General features: G+C 41.9%; 1 protein-coding gene across 4 annotated transcripts in view; it reads left to right on the forward strand.

The window, feature by feature from the left end:
- The first annotated feature begins 1,557 nt into the window (after positions 1-1,557).
- LOC120526236 (tyrosine-protein phosphatase non-receptor type 22-like) overlaps positions 1,558-25,228 on the forward strand; it is a 203,716-nt gene continuing 180,045 nt past the window's right edge. For all 4 annotated transcript variants that reach the window (XM_039749296.1, XM_039749299.1, XM_039749298.1 and 1 more), the window contains exon 1: positions 1,558-1,726. In XM_039749296.1, the coding sequence (XP_039605230.1) occupies positions 1,640-1,726 (87 nt within the window). In that variant the 5' untranslated portion in view covers positions 1,558-1,639. The remainder of the gene's footprint in view (positions 1,727-25,228) is intronic.

Genomic DNA, 25,228 nt, shown 5'->3' on the forward strand with positions numbered 1-25,228 from the left:
GTTCAGAGGGTGTGTTGTAAAACAATATGTGTGTCAGTGGGTGATAAGTGTGTGAGTTGTAGTAGACATCTCAGTCTGCGTTGGCACCTTTGTGGCAGTGCATGCATATATGTACCCGGATTTCAACATTTGTATAAGGGTGTGAAATAATAAGTGTGCCAGAGTGGCTGAGAATACACAAGCATGTGTGAGTAAACATATGCCAGAGTGGTAGAAAGAGAAAGTGTGTGAGTGTGCCAACGTGGCAGAGGGTGCTCAGTTTAGTGAGTATGCCAGAGTGGCAGAGAGTGCACAAGCATGTGGGTAAGCATGTACCAGTGTGGCTGAAAGTGCACAATTGGATGAGTATGCATATGCTAAAGTGGCATAGAGCGAACAAGCGCATGAGTACACATGTACCAGAGTGGCTGAGAGTGCACAATTGGGTGAGCATACATATGCCAGGGTGGCAGAGAGTGCACAGGTGTGTGCAAGTGCTGATATACCACACTGACGAAAAGCACACTAGTGTGTGTAAGAGCTCATAACATGTATCAGAGTGACTGAGAGTACACAAGTACCTGTATATGTAAGTACAGGCGTGTTGTAGAGATTGAGCACACAGAAATATTCCCAAGTTGCATTCCATGTACACGCTAGCTCGAAGGAGTAAGTGTGTGTCCTGATGCGAGAGTGTGCATGCATTTGTGTTTGACAAGCAGAGTGTGAGTGTGTATTTGTCAGTGATTGTGTGCAACAGAATATGTGGATGTTAGCCATTGATTTGTACACACGAGTTATGTTGTGGCAGACCAAGCCTATGTTAATGTCCGTCTCTGTTTGTGTGCAAATGCTAGTAACGGTGAGTGTGTTGATAGAGATATATATATATGTATATATATATATATATATTGGTGTTCAGATTGTGAAATCATTATGTGTCTAGGGTTGTGTAAATGTGTGTGTGTGTGTGTGTGTCAGTTATTGGTAGCACACACTGAGCGTAGACACGTGTTTCCACGTCAAGCCGGGGCAGCCTTGCGGTGTGTGCAGTAGTCAGAGGGTGTTTGTCTGTTTGTGTGTGTGTGTGTGGATATGAGTGTATATAATGCATGTGTGTGAGGAGTTCATGTCCCTGTGTGTCAGCCTAGGTGAATGGCATTTGACAGATGTGCTCAGTCCCTGCACAGTTTTGATTATTAAAAGTATGCGCATCAAAGTGCGAGGTTTCCCATGTGACTGTGCAAATACGATGCGTTGGCGTGCTCATGTGTGTGCATAGGCATGCATGGCACTGTGTGGCCATGTTACCCTCACACCGACTGTCACAGAGTGCCCTGTTTGATTAATTTGAGCTCTCCATCGGCCACAAGTGGGGGACACACTCACTCGACCCTTCACATTTCACAGACAATGAGGCCCCCAGCATAACCGGCCTGAAAGGGGTGCCCACCCTCCACTGACTCAGTCAGCTGCTGTCTCCTGAAGAGGAAGGCTCTAGGACCCTGCGCTCGACGATATTTTTATTCTGACCACAGAAACCTGTTAGCAATGCTTCCTTCTTATCAAGTCCTGAACCACAGGCCCTCACAGCACCATGTCAGGGCAGGGCTGTGGAGGGGGAGTTCGCCAGACCCCAGCTGCCATGCTCTAGTGGACTATGGAGCAGCAAGATATTCTGTGCCACTTCCTGCAGGAGCTGCAGGGAAAAGTCAACTCCAGGGAGAGCTTCGCCTCTGAATTCGCAGTAAGTGCTTCCTGATTTTTATTGTCACTTTCCGTGCACAACTTGAGAGAACGATCTGTGGGGCGTCATGCAGGTGATTGCTTTGTGAAGAACCTCAAGTGTGTCAGCAGTGAGACAGGAGCGGACCTGCCAGAGGATCAGGGTATCTAGTATCACAGTGACCACTCTGGGAAGAAATGACCCCAGCGGGCTACACTGACCTCATCCTTTGTGAGATACACAGTTGGACCACATCCACTCGTAGTGTTAAACATCCTGCATTGGCTGACCATTGCATAATATGTGACCTTAGACGTTCAAAGGGACCGGTGTTTGACTCTGGGCCCTCAGCTACTTAAACTGAATAAAGAATAGTGCCCACTAAGTGAGAAAGGGTCTCTACTGCTCATGGTAAGCACCTTGGTGTACTGATTGCAATATAAGACATGGTATCAGGTGTCTACAGAGACCACTACATGAGGCAGAACTTCTGTGTGAGATACGTGAGGACCATAGCTGATTACACTGACCACCATTCAAGATATGACTACATCTTTACTGTTGAAGACATATTCTAAGGTTTATCGCATTCAATATATGACATAAAGCTTAAGCCAGGTATTGTGACCACAATTTACTGTGATCAGTAAATAATGTAAACTTCTATGCTTCGGGTGTTCATAGTGACCACAACAATACATATGACCAATACACAAAGAGCCATAGCCACCATAACTACAAATACTGGTCACAATGTGACACAGGCCATCAGCGCCTATGACAATGGCAGTTACTCATGATCACCTCTCTGTGACAGAGAGCCAAAACTGTTTGCAGTGACCACTAAAGAACAGAGTAAGCACTGCGTATACTGACCGCTCTCTCAAGCCAAGCACAGTGGCATTGATCTTTGTGTAAGTTAAGGTCTCGGGTATTTAAAATGACCACCATGTGAGATAAGACCCCCTGTGTTAATACCGACTAATGGACTGCAAAGTACGGTCATGCTGAGTGTAATAAAACGAGACCTTGGATATTACAAGAAAACCAAATCTGGGAAATCTATCTATCTATCTATCTATCTATCTATCTATCTATCTATCTATCTATCTATCTATTATATAGTGCCTTTCACTCTATCTATCTATCTATCTATCTATCTATCTATCTATCTATTATATAGTGCCTTTCACATTATCTATCTATTATATAGCACCTTTCACTCTATCTATCTATTATATAGTGCCTTTCACATTATCTATCTATCTATCTATCTATCTATCTATCTATCTATCTATCTATCTATTATATAGTGCCTTTCACTCTATCTATCTATCTATCTATCTATCTATCTATCTATCTATCTATTATATAGTGCCTTTCACTCTATCTATCTATCTATCTATCTATCTATCTATCTATCTATCTATCTATCTATCTATCTATCTATCCCACTTATTTTCTTTCTTTGTAGCTATTCACCTGCATGTCTATTAATTTTTTGTAATCAATACATGAAAATAATAATAAAGCCTCCTGTAGTGATCATGGGGTGGTATGTGACAACAGCCTCCCCACGTGACAATTCCTCATACCTCATACTGACTTTTGAGAGGTCCATCATGCAGCCATCATGTTAGTTTGGCACATCAGCACTGTTTTCCCCTTGTGTTGCACAATGGGACCCACCATGATCTCTAAACTGAAGCAGGTACTAACAAATAAATAATGAAAGATGGCCATGCATTGCTTACACTATAGACCTGAAATGTGCAATTTGCTAACTCAGACTGTGATGAGTGGTCATACATGAGCTGGCAAGATCGTGCCACACATTTTCCAAGACGGTTACTCATGTAGGGTTAAGGCATCATGTAGAATTAGGGAAATCCCGGATTACAGGCCCCCAGCCTAGTAGATGGACTGAGATTTGAAAAGATCTGGACTGGTCAAAGGCAGAAGTGCTAATCTGGTGTGCGTATGTGTGTGCATGTGTGAGTGTGTGTGCGTGTGTGAGTGTGTGTTTTTAGGTTTGGAGATGCGCTGTAAATGGGAACTGAGAGTTGCTCAAGCCCCACAGACGACTCAGACGGCGCCACATTTCTTCAACTGACCCCTCGATTGTAGTACATTTGCTAGTGTGCTGCTGGACATTGACATTGACATTGGTATTAATTGTCTTCTGTCTGATAGTAGTGTTTTTTGTTTTTATTGTTTTCTTTTCTAGCTTAGAGTTTTACAGAGAGGACTGTGACACTGTGATGAATGCTCAGAGTTTTGCTTATTGCCATTTTTCCATTGCCCCCCTACAATGTGAAGTTGTGACCTGATTTTTTTCACAGTCACTCTGATGTTCATGGAAAATGTAACACAGGGCTTAGGTGACGTGCGGAGTTCACTGTATCACGGTGGAAATCTGTTCATTATGAGCAATGCTAGAAGTCATATTTCCATGAGTAGTCATTGCTGGGTCCTAACAGGCCAGGGGTTACATGTGAAGATTGTCAGTTCTCCTTTAAGAGTCTGTAGGCAAATATACAGTACTCACAATAAATAATGAAGACAAGTGCAACCTTCTCATCAGCTTCTGAATTCAACTGTGGGACTTGCTGGCCCCACGATCAATCATGTCGGCTCAGTAAACAAAAAAAGTCAGCCTGCCAGAGAAATAGGGACCACTGTCAAGCGGTCCAGGAAGTGACCTCTGGTTCTGTCTGCAAACTGAAGGGCATGCGTGGTGTGTTTGGAATGGTGGAGGTGGTTGCTTGGCCATTCTACCAGACTAATAAAACACAGGAACAGTGCAACAGACCAACAAGTGTCATGGCCAGTCCATCAGACAAGTGGGCTGCTAGGCACAGTCAACTGAAGGAACTGGTCTCCATTAAATAAACGAGCCAGCAGGATGGACTGACTGTACACAGACAGCCGATTCCAACTTAAATGATGAAGAGATTCAAATGCTGTTGTTAGTAGTTGGGTTTGGAGGGTCTGCTTCAAATGTCTTAAATATGAAATCTCTCAAAGAAGTACCCAATGGAGATTTAAAATGTGTCCTGAAGTCTCAAGCGTCATGAAAGTGTGGGCTTCATCTGAACATGGGAGATACGAGAGTAAATCAAACAGTAAGAACAATTTGGAAAAGGATAGAAGCGTCAACCTTCACGCTGGCTTATGGGTAATTTGAACACACGTAGCTCAGAGCTCGGCTGTTAGTCTAGTTGAAGCCGAGGTCAAATGAAAATGGACACTCAGTCGAGGGAGTGCACCATTGTTGAACAAGACACCATAATGAGATTTCTATCAGCAGAGGGAGTGAAACCTGTTGAAGCTCATGGAGTGATTTTGGCTCAGTACAGAAGTGACTCAACGAGAAGTTTATGAATGGGTACAAAGGTTTAAAGCAGGGAGAACAAATTTTGAACAGTAGGGGGCACCACCGAGAAAGACACACACAACCCAACACACGAAATGTAAGGATTTTCAATCCAGACAGCTCAATAGAATTAGACTTGCAGCCAATATACAGCCTTTTAAGTTCTTGCTACTTCTCTCTCCTTTCTCTCCTCTAAAAGCGTAGCCCACTGTCTCCCGACTCTGACTCGTCCAAATGAGGCAGTGGGATTTTTTTAAGCCCGATCCAGGAATTGCTTCCGGTCTTTTGTGCCAATCATCTGGAAACCACGGCATTCCTCCCCCAACAGCATCCTCTGGTGGACTCTAATGACCCCGACAGGGTTGCGTTTCCAGACTCCATTTCCCATGCAACCCTCCAAGGTGTCCTAATTGGGTTTAGCTCTGATGAACACTGCCTGCCCTGCTCCTGGTGAGTCCATTTTCTCAGTCCTTCCATTAAGGCCTCCTGGACGGTTATGAAAACGTCCTTTATGCCAGCCAGGATGCCTGTCCTTCCTCAAAGTGTAATTGGTGAGGTTGGATCTGGTCGACCGTCAACATCACCTACACGAGTATACTTCAACATGGCAAATGCCATTGTAAGAGAAGACCCACAGATTCTGTTGTCCATTGTTACTTCACATTTGGGTTTTAGCTATGGATCTGTAGGTGCCATGGTGCTTGATGACTTGGGGTAGGAGCATAGTGCACCTCCGGGGGGATTGAGCGCTGAGCGAAGCGATTGAGACCAGATCATCTCGGAGAGACATTTTGACGACAGGCAAGACTAGACATTACAACCTTAGGAAGCAAAACCTGTGAGACGGTGACTTTTGCACGTCACGTCCTACTTACAAACAATTTAAAACAAGTTCACTGACATCTAACCTAGCAGTTGTTGGAATGCTTTTGGCAGACAAACTTAAGGTGCTCCCAGCTCTTAAAATAACGACAAGCAGAACACGCAGCTTGCCAGCAGATGATCCGAGCACATCTCCTTATTGTGCGTTGAGCCCTCACACCTCTTCCTCCTCCTTCAGAACGCTAGAGGCAGAGACACGAAGTGGCAAAAGGACAGCTGCTCTACAGGCTTTTAAGTGATTGACGCAAAGCACGACAAGCACAACTCACAGCTGGCCAGCAGCAGCAGCAAGACACCAGCTGAACCGATCGCATCTGCGTAGCGTGCGTTTGAACCCCTCCTTTCACAATTTTCAGTGGGACAGACGCGAAGTGGCAGGAATATAGCGAGCCTCGGGATTTGAGCGAAGCGATTGAGACCAGATCATCTCAGAGAGACACTTTGACGACAGGCAAGACTAGACATTACAACCTTAGGAAGCAAAACCTGTGAGACGGTGACTTTTGCACGTCACGCCCTGCTTACAAACAATTTAAAACAAGTTCACTGACATCTTACCTAGCAGTTGTTGGAATGCTTTTGGCAGACAAACTTCAGGTGCTCCCAGCTCTTAAAACAATGATAAGCAGAACACGCAGCTTGCCAGCAGATGAACCGAGCTTGCGTTCAGCTCTCACACCACCAGCACCCCTCCAAATCCCACCCCCCCTTCATGATGCTAGCGGCAGAGACGCGAAGTGGCAAAAGGACAGCTGCTCTACAGGCTTTTAAGTGATTGACGCAAAGCAAAGCATTTCAGGCACAGCACAAAGATGATCAGCAGCAAGAGAGCAGCTGAACGGATCGCATCTATTTAGCGTGCATTCAGACCCCCCTTCACAACGCGAGCAGCATTATAAGTCCCGTGAGAAAGAGATGTAACCACGCCCGGGGCAGACAATAAAGGACAAATATTTTTTTTATAAACGTTTTAAAGTAAAAATGAAAATAAAGCATATGTAATAGTAATAACAATCTCTTTAAATTGTATATCCGGTAAACCAAACCTGGGGGTGGGCGAGCAGGGGGAGGAGCCTCCTAGTAATAATAATAATACAGTATTAATAAATCCGCGATGTAGTGGGGGCACGATAGCTGAACCACAATATAGCGGGGGATCACTGTAATTAATATTATAATATTCAATGCGGTGGGCTGGCGCCCTGCCCAAGGATTGTCCCTGCCTTGTGCCCTGTGTTGGCTGGGATTGGCTCCAGCAGACCCCTGTGACTCTGTGTTAGGATATAGCGGGTTGGATAATGGATGGATGGATTATAACATTCACCTTTATCTATTTTTATTAGCAAATAAATTTATTTAGCATTTAAAACCTACGCGGTCTGGTTACTAAATAATACCAGGAGGGGTGATGGGACCACTGGGGCTTTAGTCCAAATCAAGTTTTGATCATCACTGTTTCAGTCTTCTATACTTAAAACAGCTTATATTTGAGTAAACCATTTCCAAAAATAAGTAGTAACCTATTTTGTTTAATCTGTGTGCTAAATCTTGCCTTATGACCTTTACAGGACGCGTACTGTCACTCTGTATATTTTAGAACACATTTTACCTGTTGCTATCCCGTAGCAAAACACGAGTATTCAGCAAGTCTTTATACATACTGTAAGGCAGCCGTGAGGTTATTTTAAGTTTAAGGGAGATACAGAGTACACATTTAATCACTGTAGCATGAAGTGTCACTGGGCCATCTTTCCTGCATTTCTAGATACATTGCTTTTATTTTTCACTTTTGTGGACATGATCATCATGTCGCTTATTCACTTTGATCTCACAGAGCAGAAGTCGGCTACTGGTGCTGAGGTTCATAAAAGACAAAGAACAGCCACAGAGACGAGTACAGGACGGGGCAGATACAAAAAGCAGACTTTTAGCAAATAACGAAACCTTCATTTGCATTCTGGTACAGTAGGAGATGGTACTTACCTTGTATGGAGATTATTAAGTAAATATGCATTATCATTACTACTACCATGCTGAATAAATAAAGAATATCATTACTAGCAAATTGAATACATAAAAGCACATCTAATGTCATACGTTTCTTTAGGGTATGTAACCACTAAAGGGATGGGGGGGGGACACTAAATCCCAAACCACAAGCACAGTAATGCCCAACACACTTCTAGGTTTAAATAAAAGATATTTATTGAACCACCTCACCTCCTCAATGAACACCCGTGCAAAGATCAGTCACAAATACACAATACAGTTGATTTCTTCCTGCTTACTTCCTCCAAGAGAGACGCACGGAGCCCCCTGACTCCCCGATGTGAAGTCACAGGCTCCTTTAAAGCTGGTGCCACAGCGTGTCCTTTTGGAAGCACTTCCACATCAAATGGAAACCAGGGAGGTTCGTCCCCGACAGCGCCCTCTAACTGCAGCCATGGAGCTCTACAGCATTACATTTCCAGATTTCAGTTCCCATGTGTCCTTGGGGATGTCCAAACTGGGATGCCACATAAGCATTACTGCTATCTGTCATATAGGGAATGAAGCGGCTCCTGGCCTTCAGCTCCCATTGATCCATCGTTCATATGACTCTGGCTGGGAAAGAAGCTGTTTCCCCGTCCGGCAGGTGTGCACTCTGGCCTTCCATCTGGGTAAGAAACAACAACAACAATAATTTATTTTTGTATAGCCGAAAATCACACAAGGAATGCCTGGATGGGCTTTAACAGGAGCGTTTGTAACAGCCGACTCACCCTCCCTGAACGGCAACTACGCCACCAAGACCCGTGGCCCGGCAAGCTGAGGAATGCTAGACCCGACAAGCTGTATTACTTCCAAATAAATTTCCCCTATCGACGACAAATAATACGTAAAATAATAAGCATATATTAATAAGAAAAGAAGTGAAACAAACAAACAATATACCGTATATCGGGGTGACTACACTTTTTCGGCTTGTGAGCTAAATGACCAGTTCTAAATGATCTACCTACATTAAAAATAATATATGTATATATATATATATATATATATATATATATATATATATATATATATATATATATATATATATATATATACACACTCACCTAAAGGATTATTAGGAACACCTGTTCAATTTCTCATTAATGCAATTATCTAATCAACCAATCACATGGCAGTTGCTTCAATGCATTTAGGGGTGTGGTCCTGGTCAAGACAATCTCCTGAACTCCAAACTGAATGTCAGAATGGGAAAGAAAGGTGATTTAAGCAATTTTGAGCGTGGCATGGTTGTTGGTACCAGACAGGCCGGTCTGAATATTTCACAATCTGCTCAGTTACTGGGATTTTCACACACAACCATTTCTAGGGTTTACAAAGAATGGTGTGAAAAGGGAAAAACATCCAGTATGCGGCAGTCCTGTGGGTGAAAATGCCTTGTTGATGCTAGAGGTCATAGGAGAATGGGCCGACTGATTCAAGCTGATAGAAGAGCAACTTTGACTGAAATAACCACTCGTTACAACCGAGGTATGCAGCAAAGCATTTGTGAAGCCACAACACACACAACCTTGAGGCGGATGGGCTACAACAGCAGAAGACCCCACCGGGTACCACTCATCTTCACAAATAGGAAAAAGAGGCTACAATTTGCACGAGCTCACCAAAATTGGACAGTTGAAGGCTGGATAAATGTTGCCTGGTCTGATGAGTCTCGATTTCTGTTGAGACATTCAAATGGTAGAGTCAGAATTTGTCGTAAACAGAATGAGAACATGGATCCATCATGCCTTGTTACCACTGTGCAGGCTGGTGGTGGTGGTGTAATGGTGTGGGGGATGTTTTCTTGGCACACTTTAGGCCCCTTAGTGCCAATTGGGCATCGTTTAAATGCCACGGGCTACCTGACCATGTCCATCCCTTCATGACCACCATGTACCCATCCTCTGATGGCTACTTCCAGCAGGATAATGCACCATGTCATCAAGCTCGAATCATTTCAAATTGGTTTCTTGAACATGACAATGAGTTCACTGTACTAAAATGGCCCCCACAGTCACCAGATCTCAACCCAATAGAGCATCTTTGGGATGTGGTGGAACGGGAGCTTCGTGCCCTGGATGTGCATCCCACAAATCTCCATCAACTGCAAGATGCTATCCTATCAATATGGGCCAACATTTGTAAAGAATGCTTTCAGCACCTTGTTGAATCAATGCCACGTAGAATTAAGGCAACTCTGAAGGCGAAAGGGGGCCAAACACCGTATTAGTATGGTGTTCCTAATAATCCTTTAGGTGAGTGTGTATATATACATAGCATTCAAAGTCTGAATCACAATCTGATTGTATGGGTGGTTACCTACCAGGTAACACGTGAGGTTGGTCTGCAAGTCGGCAAACATTCGCCACGGGTGCCCTATCAGTTGCAGGAAGCAGATCATAGAATGTTACAAAGTTAACTGTCAAATAATGCCCTATTTTGGGCTCATCAGGTTTACATACTCCACTGCACTCCTCATCGGGGATCGAACCTCGGACGTCAGACAAACGCATTTCGATTGTGACATTGTGAGAAAAAAAAATCCTCTTCCAATTCCATATCCAGACCATACCCTCCCCAAACAATTTTTTTAAATCCCTTCTTTAGTCGATATAAATTGGGAGGCTAACTAGATCACAGCCGGAATTTTGCAGTAGCTCATGCATTTGATCGTGAGTGCAGGATGACCAGTGTGTTAGAAGAAAAGAGATCTCAGACTGGCCGCCCTGTATGTCAATCAAGTGGCAAATGCCACAGGGAGGATATATGATAGACTAATGTTTAAAAAAAAATGTATTTTAATGCAACGCGATCTACCTGCACTACCTTTGTGATCTACCGGTCGATTGCGATTGACGCATTGGGCACCCCTGCCGTATAAACTCATGGATAAGTTCTCCCGCGTATAAGTCGGGGCTTGATTTTACTGTATATGAATTATTTTATAATGTCGGTCGTATAAGTCGAATGTGGTAAACTCACGCTATTGGTCCTATAGATTATGATATGCTAACACCCATCTGAGAAAGAAACCACAGTGCACACGGCCTTTTTGTTTTTCTATGTATTGTGCCTATGTGACCACACAGTAATATCCGAACTATTTCGAAGTGACGTTTGCACTGTTTTGTGTTTTTTTGTATCTCACACCCTCATACACCTTTATCGTGAGAGCATTACTTATCTACGATGGAGCGTTCGATCAGAAGAAAATATGAAGCTGGTTTAAATTAAACATCTTTGAAGTAGCGAAAGAAATTGGTAACTGCGCTGCTGCAACAAAATTTGTTCTGAGAAACTGATGTGAGATTGGAGGAGGCAAGAAGATGTAAAAAAAAAGAAATAAGTGTCACATTTTTGAACGGGCGTATAAGTCAGGGTCTGATTTTATGATCGATTTTTCGGGTGTCAAGACCTGACTTATACATGAGTATATACGGTATATCACAGCCCAACCAGCCCCAACATAACACTCAACCCCAAAAGTGACCGTCGGAATGTAATAATATAAAGGTGCAGCAAAAAGTTAATATACAACACAGACCTTCCCTTGACCTCACACTGAACATGAAATCAATCAGACACAGGGACAACACGAAACGCATATAAAAGTCCAGAAGATTAAACAGAAGATGAATTATGTTTGTGAACCTTATTCAGCTGGAAAAGTGTACTACAGCGATTATATATGGATGAAAATGATGGCTTGCTCCTCTTCTCAAACAACTAGAAGCAGTCTCACCGTGCTTATCCTTGGTGCGTCAACGTAGTCCCAAACCCCGGGGTTTTACGTTAAGTTGTCAGGCATTGAAAGTCGCAAGCAGAAAAAGGTGTAAGTGATCTGGGTCGCTGTTTTCTCCTGGCTCTGCAATGAAGTGTTGGTATGATAAAACGGATATATATATATATATTTTTTCTTTTTGTCCTCCTGTTTAAATAGTGAATGGCCTAGATGCGGATGATGGGACTGACAGGACAAATTATCATGTGATACCACGGTTCCATGGTGTTACTTTACCCCCCTTTGTTTCCAGGGGACCATATTTACATAGAACACAGACCATGTAAACAGGACGATGCTACTAAAGATGTGACTCAGCACAAAATACATTTACGACGGCATTAATCATGTATCACAGCTACACCTTGACTCCCTAAGAAGTCAAGAAAAAACTCCTAAAACAAAAAAAAACCTTGTAGGGAAAAAAGGAAGCAATCTTGGGAAAGGTTATTTAGAGAGAGACTCCTTTCCAGGTAGTTTGGGTATGCAATGGGTTTCAAAAAATGGGGCAACTACAATACAATACACAAAACAGAACACAAGTAATCCTCTTCACATGTCTAGATGGCCAATCTGTCATGGCCATCTCAGGAATACAATGCAACAGTAAAAACTACAAAGAAAAGTACAAGAGTAGATGATATCACATATGAAGATTCAGATTTGTTCAGACTCCTGGAGACTTCAGCCCATAAGCCACCTGCACCCCACGGACCATACCACAAGCTGAGTCAGTGCTGAGCCAGCCAATCAGATGAAAGGACCCCTCTACCCACTGATTGCAGTGCTCCTTTATCTGAGATGACTCTTTCATAGGCAGGCGAACAACTTGACATTAGGGCATTGGCACCAATTGCAACATTTGAGTAACGAGAAGAGAAACAATAGACAAGCATTAGTAAGAAATTATAAATATGCTATTACTTATACTTGAGTGCTACTGACTAACAACAGAGATGCAGTCTGTACAGTTAGTCAGCGGCTCTAGTCAGGGTGTGCTAAACTGAAGTTGTGAGTCTACAGCCAGGATTTGAAAGCTGAGACCGAAGAGGCATCTCTTATTGTAGCAGGCAGACCATTCCACAGTTTAGGGGCCCTGTAACTAAAAGCTCGACCTCCCACTGTTATTTTATTAATCCTTGGAGTCATAAGCAGACCATCATCTTATGATTTTAATGTGCGCTCTGGTTTGTAAGTAGTGATAAATTCAGACAAGTAAGCAGGACGTCAGCTATTTAAGGCTTTCTATGTGAAAAGGAGGATTTTGAAATTTGCCCTAAACATAACTAGAAAGCCAGTGTAAGGACTTCAGAACTGGAGTTATGTGTTTCTATTTTCGCCTTGTAATAATTTTTGCAGAAGCATTTTGGATTAAGTGAAAGCTGTATAAAGGACAATTTGAAAAGCCAGTGAACATTAGTGATGGGAAGTTCGGATCATTTTACCGACTCGGACCTTTGAGTCTCGTTCAGCAAAATGAACGAATCTTTTTTCAAGTCATTTCGTTCATTTTAGCAAAATATAATTCAAATGTTACCTGTTACCTCCCTAACACATCTACTGCTTGCACAAATGTTGATCACAATAATTAATCAATAATTTATTTGTAACAGGATTATTTATTTATAAAATAACACACCACAGATCCTCAAGAAACAGTAACAAAATCATAGTGACAGAAATTGAAAGACCTTTTTTATTTATAAGAAAATACGTTTTAGATATTTTTGATAATTTTATGATAATTTCTAAATGTGATCCAACATACAACAAATGGAATTTTACGTTAGTATTTGACTGAGGTACTGAGCCGGTAAGTGGTCACGTGACAAAAGAACGAACGACTCGAAAGACTCGAGGAATGAACTAATCAATTCTCTTTCTGGCTCAGACTGCATAGGTTAAACTTATGGGGCTGTCACGTGATGAACGAACGACTCGAACCCGAAGACTCGAAAGATGAACTAATCAATTCTGTTTCCGGCTCAGACTGAGTTGGTTAAGCTTATTCCAAAACAGAAACTATAGGAAGTTGCGCAAATGTGCATGCGCAACTGAACAAATCACTCCCACGAGACGACTCGTTCTTCCCAAGTCATATTAAAGATTCATTCAAAATGAACGAATCGTTCAAGAACGACCCATCACTAGCAAACATCACATTGCAGTAGTCAATCCTACTAGAAATAAATGCCATCAATTAATATCCTGGCATCTCGCATATTTACAAAGCGCCTTCATTTTCCAACATTTGTAAGATGGAAGAAACATTTTTTGAACAATTTTGTAATGTGCGGTTTAAATGATGTGCTAGAGTCAAAGAAAACACTTGAATTGCGGGCTGATTTAGTAAAGCTAATGGAAACTTCAATTGAGTTAAATGATGATAAAATATTGTGATCAGCGTCATTCCCTCCAATAATTAACATCTCTGTTTAAAGACAAGTCTTTCTCATCCATCCTCTCCTTTAATTCACTAACAACTGCTCGAGGTGCCTCTTCTTCACTTATAGGGAATACTCAGTCATCCAGCCACACCCACATCTGACCCCGCCCCATCCCATGTCCCGTCTGAGGTGCACTGGCTTCAGCACCCACAACTGAAGACATTTCACTGTTTTGCTGTTTGAAGCGTCTGTCGAATGACTAAGGTTGGGTTGAGAGCATGAGCTGATGATGAGCGTTACCGCACCCACCATACGACGAAACACCTTGATTGGGACCCGAGTGACTAAAAGAAAAAAAAAAATTAAATGTACGAGTTGAAGTAACCACTATCAAGGTCACATTCACACAGTAAACTAATATATATGGGTTGTGGTGCACAGAATCTTTCTCTGTTTTTCTGTTAGAGAAGTTTGCAAATTCAGCAAAGGTTTTCAATGGACGATTTTGAAATTTTAAAAATGCATTCGACACGCTGAATTCTAGATATCTCAATGCAAATTGAACTTCCCCGATAAAGAATAAATGTGCAGAAATGTCGACAAAATTGATACACAAGGAGACGAGCTGTTTCATGCAGACAGACAGACAGACAGACAGACGTGACTATCACTGTAGGTGCTTTTCAAATTATATGTGAATGCCCCTCAATCCCATTTATGTCAACAATGGGTCAAGTGCACCAACTCATCTAGTGAGCCAAAGTGCCATCTGTCACCCTGCGCTACTTCACAGAAGATCTAAAGGTTATAAATACCTTGGAGTTCAGCACTTTGGGGATGAAGCACAGAGACAGAGCTCTTTCTGACAGCACTTGCTCAACACCTTCATCTTACTTTCTTTTGATACAAGATGTACCATACAGATATCTACTAACAGGGGAGCTCATCTTCTGAGGAAGATAATACAACCTAACTTTCTCAAACCCATTTAATCCAATGCAGGGGCAGCTCTTGTTGTTTGGCTGGAATGAGCCCTGCACAGGGGGTCCCACTCAGGGTTAGTTCAGCATTGCTAGTTAACTTCATGTGGATGATCTCTGAACATTGCAGAGAAAATGAAGTACCCACAGAGTAGGGTCGAGTGTACAAATACCCCACACACAATGACAAGACGTGGGAATGGAGTCCAGACTCCTTGACCTATCAGGTATCAGCACCAAGCCTGGTAGCGACATGCTTCCTTTATGTCAGGGGTGGGTAATGTTGTTCCTGGAGGGCTGTCCTGGCTGCAGGTCTTTGTTCCAACCCAATCTCTTCATAAGAAGTCAGTTATTGCTGCTGAATCAGCGATTGCTCAAGTGACATTTTAATGCATCTTTTACGTTGTCTTCATTTCCCACCCTCAACCACTAATAGTCTTAAAGAGTTACATTGACTCCTTTTAACTGATCCTTCTCAGTCTTGAGTCTCCTTTTTGTCATGTCATTTTCTAACCCACTTAATCCAGACCAGGGTCACAGGAGCCTATCCCAGCTAGTATAGGACACACGGCAGGAACAACCCCTGGACAGGATGCCAGTACATCTCAGGGCAAACACACACCCACTATCATCCACCCTAGGGCCAATATAGTGGGAGGAAACCCATGCAGACATGGGGAGAATCCAGAACACAAACTTTGGCAACAAGACAGTGCCACCACTGCACCACTCAGATGGGACTGTCATGTCATTTTCTAACCCACTTAATCCAGACCAGAGTCATGGGATGGCACTGGGGACTATCCCACCTAGCACTGGGAGTAAGGCAGGAACAAACCCTGGACAGTGTGCCGGTCCATTTTAGGATGAACACACGCACACACCAAAGACACACCAGGGCCAATTTAGTGTTACCAGTACACCTAACCTGCATGTGGGAGGAAACCAGAGCACCCGGAGGAAATCCACGTAGACACGGGAAGAACATGCAAACTCCACACCGGGAGGACCCAGAATGTGAACTCTGGTCTCCTTACTGTGAGGAAACAGCACCACCAGTGCGCCACCTTGCCACCCAAATGGCATTGTGAGAGACCAATTATTGGGGCAGCACACAGTGGTCTATTATACTAATTCTTCATAGCCCCAAATTCCAGGGTTGAAATCCCACTTTAGTGATTCTCTGTATTTCTGCCATGTCCATGCTGCTTTTGTGTTGGTATTTCTGTCTTCTCCTTCTTGCAAAAGAAGTAGAGGTCAGCGGAGTCTAAACTGCCCTGTATGAGCAGGGCCTGGCCTGGCACCACTTTGAGGACTGGCCCTACTTTTACATTTGATGCTGACAGGATAGACCCTGGCTCTCTGTAGCATTATGATAAAAAATGAAGGTTTAGATGGTTTTACAAAGTAGTGTATGAAGCCTAAGCCACATTCTGACATTCATGCTGGCTTTGTCAATACAGAAGTGGGGGGATGTCATTCAAGCCCCCTGTCATTTCCTGTAAGGTTTTCACATGTAGGCAAGTCCTGTGCACAGCACAGCACAGCCTCTGCTTTACATTCGCAAGAGCCTCAATACTTCATATATAAACTGTGGATGTGAACCATGAGAATGAAATATTGCAATCCAGCATAATATTAGATTATACTTGATAAATCTTTATTAACCCAAAGGGGAAATTTAAATGCATACAGCAACAGAAATATAAAAAACAAGAATACAGAATACAGGACAAATAATACAGCCAATCGATAGATAGATAGATAGATAGATAGATAGATAGATAGATAGATAGATAGATAGATAGATAGATAGATAGATAGATGGCACTATATAATACAGTAGATAGATAGATAGATAGATAGATAGATAGATAGATAGATAGATAGATAGATAGATAGATAGATAGATAGATAGATAGATAGATAGATAGTGTGAAGGACAGCCGGGTCCCATGCCCGGCAGGGACGCCCCAGCTGCTTATGTTCCGGGGGAGCCACCATGGACAGTCCAGTACCTCCCCCGGGATGCTTGGTGGCAGCCTCCCTGGCCGACAGTGTTTTCCCAACCACCCGCAGGGCTCCATGGGAGATGGAGTCCTCCACAGCTTGGTTGGGGCCCAGCGTGGCCACTAGGGGGAGCTGCCTGCATCCCACAGCCCGGCTGGACGAGCCTGCAGCCCAACCTGGAACGCTTCCGTGTGGGCTATAAAAGGGCCCAGCCACCACCACTCGGTGAGCGAGAGTCGGGTGGAGGAGGATGGAGCTGAGAGAGAGGACGAGAGGCGGCCAGGAGAAAGGCATTGGACTTGTGAGGCCTGGACAGTTGAGGGGAGGGAATCGGTGCAAGAGGCACTGGGGTTTGTGCACGTGACTTTAATTGTAAATATTGTAAATAAACAAGTGTGTGGTGGAACCAACGATGTCTGTCTGCCTGTGTCCGGGTTCAAGTTCACAATAGATAGATAGATAGATAGATAGATAGATTTATATAGCACTAGGTGGCTTTGCTCCCTGCTCGCTTCTCTCGCCAATCCCCATGCGGGATAAACGTAACTAGTACATTGGGTAGAAGTATTGAATTGCCTGATAGCAGTGGGCAGAAAAGACCCCTGGAGGTGCCTCTTAGCACACCGTGGTGAAATGAGCCTGTGGCTAAAAGTGCTCCAAGAGAGCGCCTCATAGAGGGAATTTTTCATGATATCATCCAATTTTGTCAAATCTATTTATTAATTTATATTTATGCCATGTGATTTTTTTTACCCTTCCCGCTTAGCACAGGACACAAGGCAGGAACAGCCCCTAGACAGAGTGGCAGGATGAACACACACCTACCAGGGCCAATTTAACATTGCAAGTTCACCTGACCTTCATGTGTTTGGACAGACACAGGGAGAACACATAAAACTCCATTGCTACCACTGCACCACCCTATAAATATTTATGCTTTTTCCTTATTTCTGTATTTATCTTCTTCTAGTCTCATTTATTTATTGTATTTATTTGTACACCACTGCAACTGTGGTACAAGAATTTCATGATGTTCTTGTAGTGCATGTAGCAGTAAAGATCTCTAATGTCTAATCTCTGAAAGCTAGATAGATAGAACTTTATTTGGCCCCAAGGGGTAACTTTGGCTTTTTACAGAAGTTCATTAAATAAATAAATATACGTACACCATGACTGAAAAGGAAGAAAAATTGATAACAAAGAAACTTTTGGCAGTCCCAGTCCAAATGAGGCATCATGCAGGTATATTGCTGTTGGTATAAAAGAGCCCCCATTGTGGTTTGTTGACCCACTCCTGTTGAATGATTTGTTGACTGAAAGTCCTCAGTGTTGGTGTGTCACAGAGTGGATGTGCAGCGTTGTTCATGATGTCACTTAGTTTTGTCCTCATTCTCTCCTTTGCTACAACCTCTAGGTAGACCAGAGTATGTCCCATAACTGAGCCTGCCCTTTTAATTAGCTTGTTGATTTGGTGGTCCTCTCTTGAAGTGACGTTACCAGCCTAGCACACCACAGCACTGAAAATCACACTGGCAAACACAAAGTTATAGAAGATGTGAAGGACATCACTGCCAATCTTAAAGGAAGAAGAGCCTACTCTACCCTTTCTTATATATATAGCTCCTCTGTGTTATGAGGCCCTTCCAACCTGTCACTGAGTGCGTTTTCTTATGCACACACAAAAGCCAGAATAATGGTGTCTTAATCCAAATTTACATGTGCAAATAATCATCTGGGGTCTCATGTATAAACGGTGCATATGCACAAAAATGCTGTGTACGAACGTTTCCACATTCAAATCACGATGTATAAAACTTAAACTTGGTGTAAAACCACACATTTCCAAGATAGCTCCAACCCTGGCATATACAAGTTCTGCACTCGGTTTTGCCAACTGCCAGCACCCAGCGTCAAAGTAGTGCTTTTGTTCCAGTCTGGTTTCCCTTTCTTTTTTAGATCCACAACCCTGACGCGGCTTTATAAATACACTGAAATTAATCGCATATTGTTTATTAGTTTATGGCATCTGATTGTAATTTACCTGTAACAATATAATGGTCCAGGGAACAGCCATAGTATTCCAAATGCCATAACTGCTTTAGTGTTGTTACTCTCACTTCTCCTTCTTTTTCTTCTTTCAGCTCCTCCCATTAGGAGTTGCCACAGCGGATCATCTTTTTCCATATTACTCTCACTGCACCACTCAGAGTATTTATATCACTGTATCTGAGTGTGAATCACAGCAGCAGCTGATCGGCAAGAGAATTATTGGTATACAGCATCAAGCATACGCTGCCTCAGCCATGCTGCCTATTGATCTGCTCTCATACGGCAAACGTTTCAGAGCCTTTCCTGTGCGGACCTCGCGGTTCAGAAAGTTTCATCCCAAGATCTCTAAACGCACTCAATCAGTCCATCAATTGCTCCTTGTAAAACTGTTTGTACTTATAAATACAATCACCACACTGTAAACTTGCACTATAGTTATAATATCGCACAACCTGCGTCACTTTATAAAGTGCGTATTTACATATGATGACGATATCATTTTTAAGATGAAATGCAGCAAAATATGTTTATTATATTATACAGATAAAACTTTAACTTCATTTAAATAATCTATATTGTTAATAAATAAACATGTGAGGACACGGTGCAGCAGCACTAGCGAGGAGCTGGCACTCCGTTCACAGATTGTTCCTGCCTCACGCTGTATTCTTGCTGGTGCTGACGCGACACTGGAAGGATAAATGGATAGAATAATTAAACACGTACTACGAAGATATTTCAATGTTCCTTAAAAGTTTTGAAGAACCAACGTTCTAAGCTTACAGATGGCTTCACGTCTATTACTGAACTGATTGTGTGGGGATTGTGTATTTGGAGAAAGAAAAGTAAGGACAGGAATTGGAGGTTAATACGTTTGAAAGAGACAGTACTGCTACAATAAAGTGTTTCATCGAAGGTCGCACACAATCACTGCGCCACCGTGTTCCCGTGTTTAATAACGTGCTTTAACTCCTATCATCATGAAAATGATATTATGTATACATCTCAGTATTTTAATTATTCAGAGAGCTGTAATATTATGAATGTAATGGATTCTGTACCCAGTCGTTTAAGAAGCACGTAGTGATTCACACACATAGAGCACATAGAAGATCAAATACAAAACAGAGCATTTAACGTGCTACTTTAGTTATGATGGGATTTGAGAAACTGGTTAATTTAACGATTTTAAGATGAAGTTTATGATGTTCTACTTTAATGACAAAATAAACTACATGATTAAAGTGTCGAGATTGAAGTTGACATTTCGTGCTTTTTCCCCACCATGTGCCTATATTTTTTTTTTTATTATTATTACCCTAATAAGCTTTCATATGACACTCAGATGGTGGGCTACAACTCACCTTTTCAAGGCGATTTTGATATCTGCCAACTTCTTTTTTATTTCATGCACTGTGCGACTTTGTGAACTTGAGCTTTCGAGTTTCTCCAGCACTCTATATCACTCAATCGACTTCCTTTTGTTGTTTATCCCACTGTTTAAACCAACAAATAGTACATTTTTCTTTGCCTCCACTTGGTATTCGCTGAAATTCTTCTATTTCCCTCTGTGCTTTTGCCATTGCCTTTTCACATAATGCTGAGCTTAAGGGCTATTTATATTGATTTGCATATTCAAGGAGGTGTAATTCTGGGAGAAGACGGTGCGGGACAGCAGGCGTGTGCACGTGCGTTACTTTTCATGCTGACTGGGATTTATGTAGCAAGAGAACGTGGAAGTTGCCATTTGCACAGATTTATGCATCTGGATTTTTCTGTGTGTCAGCACATTCCTGTTTTTGTCTGTACGCCATGTTTTAGTGTGAATTCTACGCATGATATTATACATGAGGCCCCTGGAGTTCTGCTTTGGCAAAATGCTCTCACGTCATTAAACTTTTAGCATTTGAAGCTGTGCAGAGGAGAGAATTAAACCTGTTAGGTCTCAAGCAGAGGAGATTGCATGGGGACCTCATCCAGGTATTTAAAATCTTCAGAGGCATTGATAAAGGAGATCCAGCAACATTCCATAGCACCTGCACTTCAGAACAGGTAATCCACCTGAAGCTAAGCAGGTTCAGACCTGGCCAATACTTGGATTAATGACCATCCAAGAAAAGCTTGGTTTGCTGCTGGGAGAGGTGTTGGTGAGGTCAGTAGGGGATGCTTGTCCTGCTGCTTGAATTTGGATCCCAATGCCCAAGTTCAGTGGTGGCCACACAGTGCAGTAAAAACGGTAGCATCCTTTGGATGAGATGTAAAACCTGACTCTCTGTGGTCCTAAAAGATCTCTGGGCATCCTTCCTGAACAGTAGGGTTTACCTCGATGTTCAGGCTAAATTGTCCATCATGGCCAAGCTATTTTGGCCCCTAATTAGCTATATCTCCAACCAGATTGCCACTTAATGTTTAATGTGTGGTGAGTGTAACAGTGCAGAATGGATCAATCATTCAGGTGGAGGCTAAACATTTGTGATGGTTGAAGTGGCTCCCCACTCAGTATATAAAACATGTTGAATTGGTAAAAACTCTATATAAATATAACTAATTATTATCATTACCTAAAGAGGTCAGTATTTTCAACAGGAGGAAAGACATAACGTGCAGTGTTGTGCATGAGCAAGTTTAAAAGAGCACGATGTTCATTGAACAGGCTCTTTTTGTTAGTATGGTGAACTTAACATAACGCATTTGCAACTGAAGAACTTGAACGTGAGCGAGTTGTTTTATGTGACATAATGGATTTGGTTTTAGTCCAGATTAAACGTAATGTAGGGGTGGAGCCGAATCCAAATATGGTATTCGGATAAGCACAAATGGTGGATTTTTACAAATATTTATTTCGTACACATTTTTTGCCATTTATTTGTATTCTGAAAAATGTACGTAAAATCAAATCAGCACTGCCTGTGTCTGCCTGCTTGTGCTTAAGCTGCACCCCCGTAAACACGAGCACGCGGTGAAGCTTCGCTTTCGCTTTTAGGAAAACGTTGGACTTCGCGAGGCCACTTTAAATTTTTCACCGTTGGACACGCAATATGTGACGTGAATTTTGACCGGCAGCGTAATTTGTTAGTTTACCTACTCGCTGGTTCCACAGTCACCATTTGTGTCACACTGTTGGAAATATAACAGTAATTTATATGTACTGTATACTTGCATCTATTCAATTTCTTTTTCGAATGGGAGGATATTAGCATATATGGTTAAACATGTTTGTTGCTGGTTATAACTCAATAAAGTGTATTTAAATAAAAAAAAAATCTTCATAAATATTGTATTTTATGCAAGAATGCAGTATAATAGCCTATAATATAAGGCATGCATAATTGTAAAAAGTAAGCTCATGGGTCATTTATTCTCACTCCTTAAAAAATACAAAATGAACTGAACCTGAACTAGTTCAAAACTGAAATGGTGAACTATGAACGTGAATGTATTCATTTTAATTCATTTGAGCTAGTTCTTGTGAGGTGTGAACTTGCACAACACTGATAGTGCGTATAGAAAGAGACACACCAGCTATCTATCTCAATCAGTCATGTACTGATATCTGGAGATCACATCATTCTTTCTGTCCAGTAAGTCAGCAATCATCGTTCAGGACGGACGGACAGACAGACAGACAGACAACCCAGCATAATATTAGATTATACTTGATAAATCTTTATTAACCTAAAGGGGAAATTTAAATGCATACAGCAGCAGAAATATAAAAAACAAAACTACAGACTACAGGACAAATAATATAGCCAATCAATCGATAGATAGATAGATAGATAGATAGATAGATAGATAGATAGATAGATAGATAGATAGATAGATAGATAGATAGATAGATAGATAGGCATTATATAACTGATAGATAGATAGATAGATAGATAGATAGATAGATAGATAGATAGATAGATAGATAGATAGGCACTATATAACTGATAGATAGATAGATAGATAGATAGGCACTATATTATAGATAGATAGAAAGGCACTATATTATAGATAGATAGATAGATAGATAGATAGATAGATAGATAGATAGATAGATAGATAGATAGATAGGCACTATATAACTGATAGATAGATAGATAGATAGATAGATAGATAGATAGATAGATAGATAGATAGATAGATAGATAGATAGATAGATAGATAGATAGATAGATTTATATAGCACTAGGTGGCTTTGCTCCCTGCTCGCTTTTCTCGCCAATCCCCATGTGGGATAAACTTAACTAGTACATTGGGTAGAAGTATTGAATTGCCTGATAGCAGTGGGCAGAAAAGACCCCTGGAGGTGCCTCTTAGCACACCGTGGTGAAATGAGCCTGTGGCTAAAAGTGCTAGATCTTCATTTGTACCAGGGATATATTTGGCCTTTATAATATTATATCATAACAGACAACAACACTCCATCTCAAATACACACCAGAATGACTATAAAAACAGAAAACTAAAAAGAAAGAGACACAGTGCTTAAAATATGAAGCCATTCTTTGAATGAGATGTAAAACCGAGGTCCTGGCTATCTGTGGTCATTAAAGATCCCTGGTCATCCTTCATAAAGAGTAGGGTGTATCTCGATGTCCTGGCTAAATTTCTCACCTCAGCCTGATCATTTCACCCGAAGATCGTCCCCGTCTCTAATTGGCTAACTATCTCTCGCGACTACACCACCTAAGAGTTACTGTGTGGGGAGCATACCGGCACAAAAATGGCTGCCCTTGCATCATCCAGGTGGGTTTTGCACATTAGTGGTGGTTGAAGTGGCTCCCCACACACTGCGTAAAGTGTTTTCAGTAGTGAGAAAAGTGCTATAGAAATGTTAATAATTATTATTATTATTTATTATTAACAGTGAATCGTGTACTCAAACACATAAGTGGATATTACAGAGAAGTGCATTTATGGCTGAAGCCAGGAAGCACTTCTCTATGCAGAGTTGTAGGAATCAGGATCAAACTACCGAGACATGGACTTGAATTAGCAACATTGACTACCTTTAAGAAGAATCAGGATGAGATGTTGGGTCAGTTTAGCTGTTAGGTAAACAAATGGGCTCGATGGACTGAATGATCTCCTTTCATTTGTCAGATTTGTTATATTTCTAACTGCACAAAGAAGTGTTAAATGTCATAACTGACCACTGTGAATCCAAAAACAAGCATGAAGCTTGTGATAATTTTCTGTCTGGCCTGGAAGTGAGAAGTGGAGTCGGGGTAAGGGCTCTGAGGAAACAGAAACTCGCTTAGGCGCTAATAACACAAGTGAGGCAAGGATATCGGCAAAATGAAACCTCAGAAGAAAGACAAAGTCGCTTAGCCGCTAACATCAGCAAAATAATATCCCTTTTACTTTTCCGCCCTCCGCTAATACACAAACGATGTAAGCACATCAGCACAACGAATTTCCCAGGAGAGAGACGCCCAGAGTCGTTCCTTTCAATTACCTGACGTTTCTACATTTCAGTTTTTTTTCTGATGATTTCAATAGTTTCTAGGACCCCGGGCTTTATACAGCATTGGCTTACACAGCTAGTGTTTTATAAATATTTGTAGTCCTGTGAAATAAATAACAATTATTGCCTTGATACATCCTGGACTTGAGCGCCCGATTATTCACGATATGAACACTGGCCGCTGCGTCACCGGATCACACAAACTATTTCAACATATCAATAATAAATCTGCTGGGTGAAAGCTAAATGTATGCTTTATGTACCCCTGTATAGGTGTTCTGATAACTAAAAATGTGAGTAAACCAGGAGAAGCAGGCAAAATGCAAACCAAAAGGAAATAAAACTAAACCGTAGCGACCAGAACGTGAGATAAAGTTGAGGACAAATAACGGGCAATAAGTCAAAACCAGGTACTACAGGTAGAGAAAACACACAATAGATTAAAAAGAATTTGAGGATTTTCTCCACAGATCGGATAAGGTTCACAGCAAAAGGCTGACCCTTGTTGATTAAGTCACGGTCATGACCCCGTAGACCCCACTCCTAGAAATGAGGGATGTGACCCTGAC

This window comes from Polypterus senegalus, chromosome 3, assembly GCF_016835505.1.
Source record: "Polypterus senegalus isolate Bchr_013 chromosome 3, ASM1683550v1, whole genome shotgun sequence".
Taxonomy (NCBI): domain Eukaryota; kingdom Metazoa; phylum Chordata; class Cladistia; order Polypteriformes; family Polypteridae; genus Polypterus; species Polypterus senegalus.